Genomic DNA, 12,998 nt, shown 5'->3' on the forward strand with positions numbered 1-12,998 from the left:
CAGATGCCCCACAGTATTATCTTTCTACCATGGAGAGAATTATTTCAAATCTGTTAAAAGGAATATGTTATAAAATCCTTAGAAGGATCAGTATGGACTTATACTGCTGTTATACAAGCAATGTATAATATTCAGTGGATCCTCCTAAGGTCCCAAAGGGCAGAAACATTATTATTTAAATGTTATTTACATCTAGCAACTTAGTATTTGCATAGAAAATCTCCTTAAATGTGGTTACATGAATGATGGTAATTGTTTTGCTGGTTAATGCTACTAATACATCCCTTTAGAGACATTTTGTGGAGGAAGCATGGCAAACAGAACATTCAATTAGGAGTCAGGAAATACAGGACAAACATTTCCTAGTATCTAGCTGTGAAATTTCAGAGCTTCACGCTCTCATCTATAAAAGAAGTTGTGCTAAATTCTAAGGTCCTCTTGGTATTAAAATGGATGAGTCAATGTTTCTTAGAGTAATAACAGCAGAAAGAAATTTATGGAATGGCTGTTTTGTTCCAGGCACCATTCTAAGCATTTAGATGTTTATGTGAGTTCTATGCATTGACTCATAGTCCTTACAGCAACTATCTAAGGCAAGTACTTATAAATGAGGTACAATGAAGAGGCTGGCAGCACGCGTCAATGAAACCGGTCAAGGTCTCAAAGTTGTCAGTGGCAGGATCAGGATTTATAGCCAATCAGTCTGGTCTAGCACTATGCTGTTAAAAAGTATACTACATCACATCTACAAGAGCTGACAAGAGAGCTAATTGCTAATATTTTTGATACACAGTATATATAAGTGATAATTCTAGTGTTTCCTGCAAAAAATACAAATAATGATACCTAATATTCATGGAGCATTTGCTACTAGGTACTGTTCTAATGCTTTATATAAATTATGTTGGGCAATTTTTACAACCTTATGAGACAGATACTGTAAGGTAAGATTTAAAGAGATTAAGTCTCAAGAGCCAGAGTTTGAACCCAGGAAGCCTGACTGTAAAGCCTAAAATCTTTAAATAGTAATATTTTATTGGGTTGTGGGTCTTAGCCTAAAAGAATGTATATTCCCAGAGAAAACAATTAGGTGACTCAAAGTTGGGGCCAGAATAGACTCAGCGTCAGGAAAATGAGGCCAGGAAAGCAGGCCTTCTTCTGAGCTCTGAATCATATGGCAGGGCCTAGGGCTGTCAATAGACAAGATCCCTTCCTGCTACCCCAGAACAAAAAGGGAGGGATATAAGGGGAAAACAGATTTGAGAAACCTGCTATAGAACCTACACAGAAGCTTACACTCTACTGGATTCTAGCTATTTCTACTCTTCCTTCCCCCTAATTATCTCTCCCTTGCCACAGCCTACAGCAGTCACCAAACATATGATATGTTCCCCCCCAAAATCAATATTTAGCAGAGGCAAACAGGTATATAATCCTGTATTTAACTTGGTACACTTAAAAACAGTAAGTCATCTATCTCTCCTGGATCTGTACATCCTAGCCGTTTCTATTGCGTAGTTTATTCTCTGATCTAGCCCATTTCGTGGCAGACCAGGAATAATTATTAGTAATGCGTGCAGGTGGAAACGAGCTCCAGGCCTGTGCGTCAGGCTGATTAAAGGGTGGGCATGCATGTGTACATATGCATGTGCATGCATACACACACACACACACACATGCACACGCATATACACCCTGTACTGACTAGTTTCACTTTAAACTCCTGACTGTAAATTTCAGGTAGGCCTTCACTTTGGCCCAGCAATGCTATTACATTTCCCTTGTCACTTCCTCTCCTACTCTTGGAAGTAATTATTTCAAACCTTTCTCTCTTTACTCTTCCAATACGCCCTCCTCAACCCTACCTCACTTTCAGCTTATGACTTTGCATCTTATACTATTATATCCCCCACATTTACATTGTTCAATCTACCAACACACCCTAAACAACTTCTTCTCTTTTTGTTATAATGTGTAAGCTGTATTAACTAAGACCAAACCTTCCATTTATACGCTGGATTATATATTCTCTTTGGTACTCTTAAAAGAAGCCAAAGACTAAACATGGTAACTTCAAAAAATACCCAATAATGAGTTATGAAATATAAATAGACACAATCCAACAATTTAAAAATTGCTAGAGGAAGATCCTTCCTGAATAAGGGCACATAGTCAGTGTAATAAGGTCTTGAGGAAAAGCAATTGTGTGATAAATGGATTTGTGACCAGAATTAGCTGTTCATTTTCAGAGAATATCTTTACTTGAGTGAACTATTAACAAACTATCATTATTTGGACTTAGGTATTTTGTAGGCATTTTCTCTATAATGAAGTATTGCTGTCAATGATAAAAATTTGTGTTTTCAAATGAAAATTAGAATTTTTGAAAATAGTATTCATCACTGTGAGTATGACATCTCAACACTTAAAAGCTTTTCAAGTGAGACTGGTGATTATGTAAATGACTGTGATTTATTGATAGCATGTAACAGTATGTATTAACCTTTGGAAGATCTACGTAAATCAGTACACCAATACTTTCTAAATGACAAATACATAATGTCACAAAATCATGGTAAGTAGAGCAGACCTAGTAAAAAATTGAAAAGACAGTGGATTTTAATGTAACAGAGAATGTGAAAAGTTCATTCCAACATTTCAGATTCCAAACTGTAGTCAAACTTTAAGAAACCACCACTTGTCAAGTTCTGGTATATTATCAAAGAATATCCACAACTGTTTGAAAAGACTATATAAAGAGCTCATGCACTTTGAACTAAAAATCTGTGTCAGGGTGGATTTTCTGCATACACTCATACACTTCATTCTCTATAGACTTCATCTTTATATGCTGCAAGAAGCAAATGTAAGAATTCTGTTCTCTTTTGTTAAGTTAGATACTAGAAATCTACAAAACTTATAACAACTCCAGACTTCTCACTGATTTGTTTTTAAAAGTCTTTGTTTTAAAAAATATGTTGCTTATGCAAAGGTAATGGGTCCAACTGCTAAAAGAAATTTAAGAAATTAATCATTTAAAATAAATATAAAAAAATAAAATAAATATAATCCACATCAACACAAGTTCTTTGGTATCCTCAGTAATTTTAAAAAGGGTACAGAAGTTGTGACAATGCAAAAACAAGAACTGTTGCCCTAGAAAAAGCCTGTACAGGTCCAGAAAGAAAACGTACACCCAAATATACCTTATACAATATACCAGATAAACTCCCTATGAATTATGGAAAAAGATTTAAAACTATTGTAGTTAATAAATTTCACTGTATAAAAGTATCATAACATATTTAATTTCCTTCCATTTTTTCCTAACCTTTTTACTATAAAAATGTGTTGTAATATATTGTCTTGCACATACACCTATATATACTTGTACCATTATTTTCTTAAGATATAAATTCTTATACATACAGCACTCAGCTTAAATATATGCACTATTAAAATTTTGCTTTATCTGCCAAATTTCTTCTACATTCATGTAATGGGAGTACCAGAGGAGAGAAAGGAGTAGAAACTGTATTTGAAGAAATTATTTTTCAAATTTACAGAAAAACAATAACCTACACATCCAGAAAGCTCAGTGAACTCCAAGGAAGATAAATTCAAGGGGATCCACACACATACACAGTAAAAATGGTAAAATGTAGGAGACAATTTTAAAAGGAGCAAGAGAAAAATGACTTGCTACTTAAAGGTAATTCCAAGAAGATTAATGGCTGACTTATCAGCAGAAACTACAAAAACCAGAAAGCAGTGAGATGCCATAGTCAAAGTGCTCAAAGAAAAAACTATCAACAAAGAATCCTATATCCAACAAAACTGTCTTTCAAATATGAAGGTGAACTAAAGACATTATCAGATAAACAAAAACTGAGAAAATTTGCTGTTTGTAGACCTGTCTCTTATGTTAAAGGAAGAAGTATTCAGGTTAAAAGCAAGGAAGCCTACATGGTAATCTGAATCTACCCAAAAAGACAAAGAGCACCAATAAAATCAGTTTAAATGAGAAAAAAAATTCATAAAGAAATTAAAATGCCATACATTAGAAAAACATTCACTTAATGCAAAAGAAAGCAATAAAGGATGAACAGAGAAACCAAGGTTACTTATAAAACAAAAAGTAAAAGAGCATGCATAAATCAAACTATATCAAGAGTTAACATTAAATGTTGAGAGGAATAAATCACCCAATCAAAAAATAGACTGTTAACTTGGATTTTAAAAAAAGAAACACAGGGGCACCTGGGTGCTCAGTGGGTTAAAACCTCTGCCTTAGGCTCAGGTCATGATTCCAGGGTCCTGGGATGGAGCCCCGCATCCACCCGGCTCTCTGCTCAGTAGGGAGCCTGCTTCCTCCTATCTCTCTGCCTGCTTCTCTGCCTACTTGTATCTCTCTGCCTGCTTCTCTGCCTACTTGTGATCTCCGTCTGTCAAATAAATAAATAAAATCTTAAAAAAAACCCCAACATAATCCAACTATATATCATTGACCTTTGAACAACGTGGGGTTAGGAGGATGTCATGACCCCTCATCTATGAGGTCAAAAATCCATGTTTAACTTTCATTCCTACAAAATTTAATTACTAACAGCCTTGTGTTGACCACAAATAAGCCTTAACTATAACATAAACAGCAGATCAGCACATATTTTCTATGTTACATGTGTTCTATACTGCATTCTTACTATAAATCAAGCTAGAGAAAATGTTATCAAGAAAATAAGGAAAAGAAAATATATTTACAGTACTGTAAAACATCCATGTATTAGGTAGACCCATGCAGCTCAAACCCATGTTGTTCAAGGGTCAACTGTGCCACCTATAGGAGACATACTTCAGTTTCAAAGATACAAATAGCTTGAAAGTAAAAAGAAAAAGATATCATGCAAGGAGCAAACCACAAGAAAGCTAGACTGGCTATATTAGTATCAAATGAAATGACTTTAAAACAAAAAACAGTTACCAGAGATAAGGGGGGCAATTTTATAATAATAAAAGGCTCAATCCACCAAGGAAGAATAACAATTACAAATATATGTGTATCTAATAACAAAATAAAATATGGGTAGCAAAAACTGACAGAAATGAAGGGAAAAACAGACAATTCAACAATAATAGTTTCAATACCTCATCTTCAATAGTGGTAGAATAACTAGAAGATCAACAAGGAAATACAAAACTTGAACAACTCTATAAACCATTTAGATCTAGCAGTCATCTATAGACTACATCCAAAAGAATATACACTCTTTTCAAATCCATAAGAAGCATTCTCCTTGAGAGACTGTATTCTAGGGCACAGAATAAAATTTAATATATTTAAGGGGATATAAATACAAAATATGTTCTCAACCACAGTTGAATGAAATTGGAAATCAACAACAGGAAAAAATTGGGAAAGTAATAAATATGTGGAAATTAAACAATGCATTCCTAAACAATCAATGGGGCAAAGAAAAAGCAAAGGGAAATCACAAAATAATTTGAGATTAGTGATAATGAAGACACAAAATACCCAAACTTGTAGGATGCAACTGATTTCAAATAAATATTTTTCCATCTTAAGACAATGGGTAAAGAGGGTAAACTTAACCTAACGCAAGCAAAAGGACAGAAATAATAAAGGTTAAAGTAGAAATTAATGAAAGAGAGAATAAAAGAACAGTAGAGAAAAATCAATGAAACCAAAAGCTGGTCCTTTGGAAAGATCAACAAAACGGACAAATCTCTAGGAAGACAGATCAAGAAAAAAAGGACCCAAATTACTAGAAACAGAAATATAAGAGGGGGCATTACCACTTACCTTACAAAAATAAAAAGGATTATAAAAGAATACTATGAATAACTGTATGCCAACAAATTAACTTAGATGAAATGAGCAAATTTCTAAAAGACACAAACTACTGAAACTGACTTAAGAAATAGATCTTTAACAAGGAAAGAGACTAAACTAGCAATCAAAAAACTATCCACAAAGAAAAGCCCAGGTCTAGATGGCTTTATCCCTGAATCCTACCTAACATTTAAAGAACTTAATACCAAGGAGCACCTGGGTGGCTCAGATCATGGTCTGAGGGTCCTAGCATCGAGTCCCCCAGGTCGGGCTCCCTGGCAGGGAGCCTGCTTCTCCCTCTCCCTCGACTGCTCCCCCTGCTTGTGTTCTCTCGCTCTCTCTGTCAAGTAAGTAAATAAAATTTTAAAAGAAAGAAAAAAAAAGAACTAATACCAGTTCTTCATTAAGTCTTTCAAAAAAACAGGAGTAGAGGGGCGCCTGGGTGGCTCAGCGGGTTAAAGCCTCTGCCTTCCACTCAGGTCATGATCCCAGGGTCCTGGGATCGAGCCCCGCATCGGGCTCTCTGCTTGGCTGGGAGCCTGCTTCCTCATCTCTCTCTCTCTCTGCCTGCCTCTCTACCTACTTGTAATCTCTATCTGTCAAAAAAATAAAATCTTGAAAAAAAAAAAAAAACAAAACAAAAAAACAGGAGTAGAGTACACCACCCAACTCATGAGACCAGTATTACCCTGATACCAAAACCAGAGACACCGGAAAAATCTTACAGACCAATCTCTTGTGAATGTAGATGGAAAAAATCCTCAATAAAATATGAGCAAACTGAATCCAACAGTATAAAAGTTATACATCATGACCAGGTAGGATTTATATCAGGAAGGCAAGGCTGTTATAACACCTAAAAATTAATGTAATTAATTAGTTTTATCAGTAAAATTCTGAAAAGACCAAAATTGGGGTTAGGGGAAGAGAAGCATTTGACAGACTCCAACATACTCTCAAGATAAAATCATTCAAAAAACTAAGAATAGAAGGGAACTTCTCAGTCTGATAAGGGCATCTATAAACCCCCACAGCTAACATCATCGTAAAGGCGAAAGACTGAATGCTTTAGTCCTAAGATCAAAAACTAAATAAGGATTTCCAGTCTTGAGGATTCTATTCAACAGTGTACTGGAGGTTATAGTGAGGGCAATTAGGGAAGATAAAGAATTAAGGTATCCAGGTTGGAAAGGAAAAAATCTAACTATTTTTACTCATTGATGACATAATGTTGTATGCAGAAAATTTTCAAGAATTCACCAAAAAACCCCCATCACTTATTAGAATAAATGAGTTCAGCAACAGGGCTGGATACAAAAATCAATTGTACTTTTATACACTTGAAATTATGAAATTATAAATGAAGTTAAGAATTAAATTTCATTTGCAATAGCATCCAAAGGAAAAAAAAGTTTAGGAATAAATTGAGCAAATAGTACAAAAGTTATACTCTGAAAACTACAAAATACTGCTGAAAGAATTAAAGATCTAAATAGTTGGAAAAACATTCCTTATTCATGGGCTGGAACACTTAATATTGCTAAGATGACAATATCCCCCACAACTGATTCAGTGTAATTCCAATCAGAATCCCAGCTGACTTTTGTAAAAATTGACAGGCTGATACTAAAACTCATAGGGAGGGGCGCCTGGGTGGCTCAGTGGGTTAAAGCCTCTGCCTTTGGCTCAGGTCATGATCTCAGGGTCCTGGGATCAAGCCCCGCATCAGGCTCTTCTCGGCAGGGAGCCTGCCCCCCCCCCCCGCCTACTTGTGATCTCTGTCAAATAAATAAATAGAATCTTAAAAAAAATAAAATAAAATAAAATTCACATGGAGTTGCTAGAAACCCAAAATAGCCAAAACAATCATAAAAAAAGAAAAAAGCTGGACTTGTATGTCTGGATTTCAAAGCTTACTACAAAGGAATGATAATCAATAAGGTGTGGTGCTGGCATAAGGATATAAATACAGACCAAGGGAATAAAATTAAAAGTCCAGAAATAAACTAAGATACCTATGGGCAACTGGTTTTTGACAACGTGCCAAGCCCATTTGATGGGGAAAGAACAGGTTTTCCCACAAATGGTGCTGGGACAACTGGAGAGCCACAAGAAAAAGAAACAGTACCTCCATACTTCATATCATATCTAAAAATTAGCGCACATGGATCAAAGACCTAAATAAAAGAGCTTAAACTGGAAAACCTAGGGGTAAGCCTTTACAACCTTGAATTTGGCAAAGCATTCTTAGACGTGACACCAGAAGAAAAAGCAACAAATGTAAATAATTGTACTTCATTGAAATTAAAAACTTTTATTCTTCAAAGGACAACATCAGGAAACTGAAAAGATAACCCACAGAGTAAGAGAAAATATTTGCAAATCATATATCTGATAAAGGACTTGAGGACATATAACCCGATTTAAAAAACGGGCAAAGGATGGCCCACCAAAAATGGCCACATGATTCCATTCATATGAAATGTCCAGAACACGGAAATACAGAGACAGAAAGTAAATTAGAGCTGGGGATAAAGAGGGAGGGAGGGGTTTTAGGAGGGGGTAACTGAAAGGCATGGGGTTTCTTTTCAAGATTAAAATTTTTTTTTTCTTTTTATTAACATGTATTATTTGTCTTAGGGGTACAGGTCTGTGAAAAAAAATGCTCTAAAATTAACTGTGGTGATGGCTGCACATACCTGAATACATAGAAATACAGTGTACACTTTAATGGGTAAAATTGTATAGTATGTGAACACTGTTGAAAAAAAGCCAATCATACTTTCATTTTTCTTCTGTTGTTTTTCAAATTAATGTACAGTGAGTTTATCTACAGAAAGTTTTATATTTAATTGATTTATATACCAGTCTTTCTCCTTGTGATTTCCAGATTTGATATCAGCTTAGTTATTTCTTGCTCCATTATTAATTGATATCACCCTGTCATATTTTATGTTTTCTAGTTTTCTAGAAAACGGAATATAGATCAGTTACTTCCCTCTTTGGTTTGCCTCCAAGTTCTTCTCACTTCACTTCTATCTTCATGCTGCCTGTGTTACCACCTTTTCCTCAGCAGACCTCATTTCCACCCTCACACACAAAAAATGGGAGCCTCAAATTCCTTCTCACAACCTACCCCACTCCCCAAAACTTACCAGAAGTATACCATCCATAGCTCTTAGCCAGGCTAAATTCTCTCTCCACACTTAATTTGAATTCCATCATTTTCTGCCTTCATGCTTAATCATCCCTTCTCTCTGCTATCTTCCACTTCTCCCTCTACCTATCTGCCAAGTATATCAAGTTTATCCCTTAAAGAGTCTTCCCCACAAAATTCTGTTGTCTCCCTTCATTATTTCTTGCCTTCCTTTTGCAGGGAAACTTCTCAAAAGTACAACGCACACTCAATATTTGTTTTCCAAGATCACTGCCAGCTCTCAGTTTCAAACACTCACCATTTTTCATCCAGGATGCTGCAGACTGACTTCCCACCAAAGTCATTGTCTATATTCGGGATTTTTAATTTGGTATCCATAATTGGACTTCAAGGGACCACAAATCCAAAATTTTTATGTACATCAGCACTTTTTTGGGAATAGTTTTTATAAGACTTAAAGAGTGTTAGGACCTTAAATGTTACCTCTTTTTCTCAAGGAAGGCAGAATGACTTTTTAAAATGCAAATATGATCATGTCATTGGCTTGTCTTTCAGTATTTCCCCATCACCTTGAAGATAAAACCCAAACTCTCATGGCATGCAAGGGTTCCTTCCAGATGTGGCTCTCACCTCTTTAGCATAATCTTTCATCACTATCCCTAAATCCTCCCCCTACACAATTAGCATCCAGTCACAGCCTACCAGGTATGCTACCTGGAACTCACACTTAGGGCCTTTTAGCATGCTTCTCCCCCATATGAAAGCACCCATTTACACCTCTCTGAACTGGTCCTCCAAGACTCATGGATTTCAACAGGAAATCATTTTCTGTTCTTTTCCTAAGTGTCCCTTTTATTTGCATCTATGGCACCCTGTGTATATCTCTACAGTAACTTTTATCACAATTATAATTATTAACGTATTATAATTATTAATTTATCTTTCTTCCCTATAAAATTATAAACTCTTTTAAAGTAAGGATATCCATCTTCTACTTCTCGTGTCTTACATATTTCCTGAGTAAATCATACCTCATTCTCTTCTCAAACCCTGCAAACATTCTAAATTCAATATTTTAACTAGTCTGTGATTGCCAGATTTAACGGTCTTTTTATTCCTTACCTAACTTAGACTTTCTAGTCCTTATCAGTAACATTTGACATAGTCTATTATATCCTCTTTCTTGGAATACTCTCTTCATTTGCCCTTCTAGATACTGTTATTTGGTTTTTTTCTTACGTCATCAGCTGCTCCCTGAGTATCCTCTTTACCCCTACCTTTAAATGTTGGGAGTGCCTCAGCAGTTAGTCCTCAAACTCTTCTTTATTTATACTATCTACAGGACTTATCAGCTCCATGATTTCAAGTCTATTTGTTCACAACTCTCAAATCTGTATCTGGTTACAGGTGGGTTGGCTTTATGAAATTTAACAAGCTAAACACTTATGATCTGTGCACTCTTTCATTCAAGTTTTATAGTTCAATAAGAGGTTAAAAGAAGAGAAAAAAGCAAAAAAGAGAGTAATGACTAGAATAATGTATAGAATTGTTGGATCACCATATTGTACACCTGAAACTAGTAACACTCTACGTTGATTATACTTCGATATAAGAAAAAAGAAAAAGAAAAAAAAATGGTGATGAACTCTTTAATACAAGTCTCATAACCTACCCCAAAGCAAACTTTTCTCATAGTCTTCCTTTTCTGAGAAGAGTAAAACCCATTCTTCTAGGGCTCAGGCCCAAAACCTCAGAGAGCTCCTTCCACTTTTTCCCTTAATTCCAGTTAATCCATCTGCAAATTCTGTCAGCTCTGTCTTCAAACACATCCCAAATATGAGTATTTTCCACATCTCCCACTCTGATATGATGTCTCAACTGCAGTACCCTCCCTAATTGGTGTCTGCTTATAGCAGTCACGGTGGTCCTTGTAAATACACACCACATCATTTCTTCTTGCTCCCAACCCACTAGTCCAAATTTAAAGTCCTTTCAGTGGTCTCCCAGGTACCACATGATCTGGTCCCAGCCATCTCTCTGACCTCATCCTCTCCCTTCCTTCGCTTCATTCCACTCCGTCACCTTTCGCAGTTCCTTAAACACACCACATGACATTGTATTTCAAGGCCTTTGCACTTGCTGCCCCTCTCTCCAAATATTCACATGGCTTAGTTCCTTAATTTATTCAGATCTCAAATGTCATCATCATCAGAGAGGCTTTCCTTTGGCTCTTTTAAAAACAGCAACACTACCCTTTCCTTATGTCTAGCCACGCCTTAATTCTCTTCACAGCACGACCACCTGACATTTTATGTATTTGATTATTGTCTTTCTCTCCCAGTCACAATTTAAGCTTCATGAGAGCAGGGACCTCACCTGTTTTCTTCACCAGAATTGCCAGTATCTACAACCCTGGAAGGTGCTCAAAAGTATTACAGAATGAATGTGGAATGAATTTAATATTGCCTGTTTGCATTTCTGAAATTCTACTTTCCCCAGCCAGTCTTTCATCTCAGTCCGAGTTGACGTCTTTCCTTCTGCTCTTTCACTACCTCTTAAACAGAGGCTGCAATCATACCAAGATTTTACAAACGTATATTAAGACAAGGAATACCTTAAACTTCAAAATAATAAAAAATAAGTTTCTAATGGAAAAAAAAAAACCACCCCAACCCTAGATCTCTGCAGAGTAACTTAACAAAGGGTTTGTAAATGCCTTCCTGATTAAAGTAAGCTGTCCTGGCTCCCAAGCCAGGACATCCAGGTGTGGCCGGAAGATAAATTATGTAGGGGACTACGTGAGATGGACCACGGGGCTTCTGTGACGAGCGTCTGCGGAATTCTCACCGGCAACAACCGGCAGGAGCAGTTGACTTACACCGGGAGCTCTCCGTGTGGGTACTCCGTGCGCCCGGGACATGCATCATCCGACTAAATTTCACCACTTCTGGGAGGGGGCACTGCTGCCCTCTCATGGGACAGAGGAGGACAGAGCCTAGAGATGACAGGGCCGACCACCTCCAACCGTGCGACGGGAGAGCGAAGCCCTCAGCGCTTGCTCCCAGCGCGGCGTGCAGACACAGCCTCCCGGCGCGGCCAGGGCGGCCGCGAAACGCGCGGGCAGCGAGAAGCTCAGCGGCCACCCTCTGCCCCTCTTCGCCCGGGACGCTGGACGGGGCTGTGCTCGGTTCCCCGACTAGGCCAGGTCTCGGACACAAGAACTCTGCGTCCGCAGGACATTCCACGGGAACGCTCGCTCCCAGGCTCCAAGTCTGGTGCCGGTTACAAGTCGTCCCACTCCGGAGACCGCGGCTCTGCCCGGTGCCCGCAGGCTCCAGGGACAGTTCCAGGCTCGGGGTGTGCATTTAGGACCGGCCCGGGCCCCGCAGCGGGTGGAGAACCCGCCCACCACCTCCGCGGGGGTGCGGGGGGAGCAGGCGGAGCGGGAGCAGCCCGCGCCCCCTCCAGAGCAGGAGGAGGGCCAGAAGGGGCAGGAGGGGGAGCCGCCCGCGCCCCCGCCTGAGGAAAGGCCCGGAGGAGAGGGAGGAGGGTCAGCGGCCCGCGCCCCCGACTAAGGCCAGGAGGAGGAGGAGGATGTGGAGGAGGAGGAGGATGTGGAGGAGGAAGAGGTGAGTGAGGAGCGCGCGCCCCCGCCTGAGGAAGGTCTGGAGGAGGAGGAGGAGGAGGGAGGTGCGCGGCTCGCCCCTCCCCGCGTCCCTCCCCTCTCCCTCCTTCCCACTCTGGCCTTGGAACGGACGCCCGGGTCCCCCCGTTGCTGCCGCCCCGCGCGCTTACCGGCCGTCCGGCTCAGGCCTGGGGGTGTCGGCCGAAGGTCCCCCGGAGCCGCCCGCGTTGAGCCCGGAGGCCCGGCGGCTTCGCCGCCGCGGCCGGGGCTGCTTCTGGGCCTCCAGCTCGGGCTCCATGGCGCGGACGGGGGGGCTGGGGGTGGGGCGGTGGCCGGGTGCCCGGCAGACCCGCTGGGACGGGCAC

The 12,998-nt window shown here is 39.3% G+C and overlaps 1 protein-coding gene across 1 annotated transcript in view; it reads right to left on the bottom strand.

Annotated features, from left to right (window-relative positions):
- Positions 1–12,953, bottom strand: part of LOC123945714 (neuroepithelial cell-transforming gene 1 protein-like) — a 44,712-nt gene extending 31,759 nt beyond the window's left edge. The window contains exon 1 of the mRNA XM_046010520.1: positions 12,804–12,953. Within this exon, the coding sequence (XP_045866476.1) occupies positions 12,804–12,931 (128 nt within the window). The 5' untranslated portion in view covers positions 12,932–12,953. The remainder of the gene's footprint in view (positions 1–12,803) is intronic.
- Positions 12,954–12,998: the final 45 nt, after the last annotated feature.

Source organism: Meles meles, chromosome 7, assembly GCF_922984935.1.
Source record: "Meles meles chromosome 7, mMelMel3.1 paternal haplotype, whole genome shotgun sequence".
Lineage (NCBI taxonomy): Eukaryota > Metazoa > Chordata > Mammalia > Carnivora > Mustelidae > Meles > Meles meles.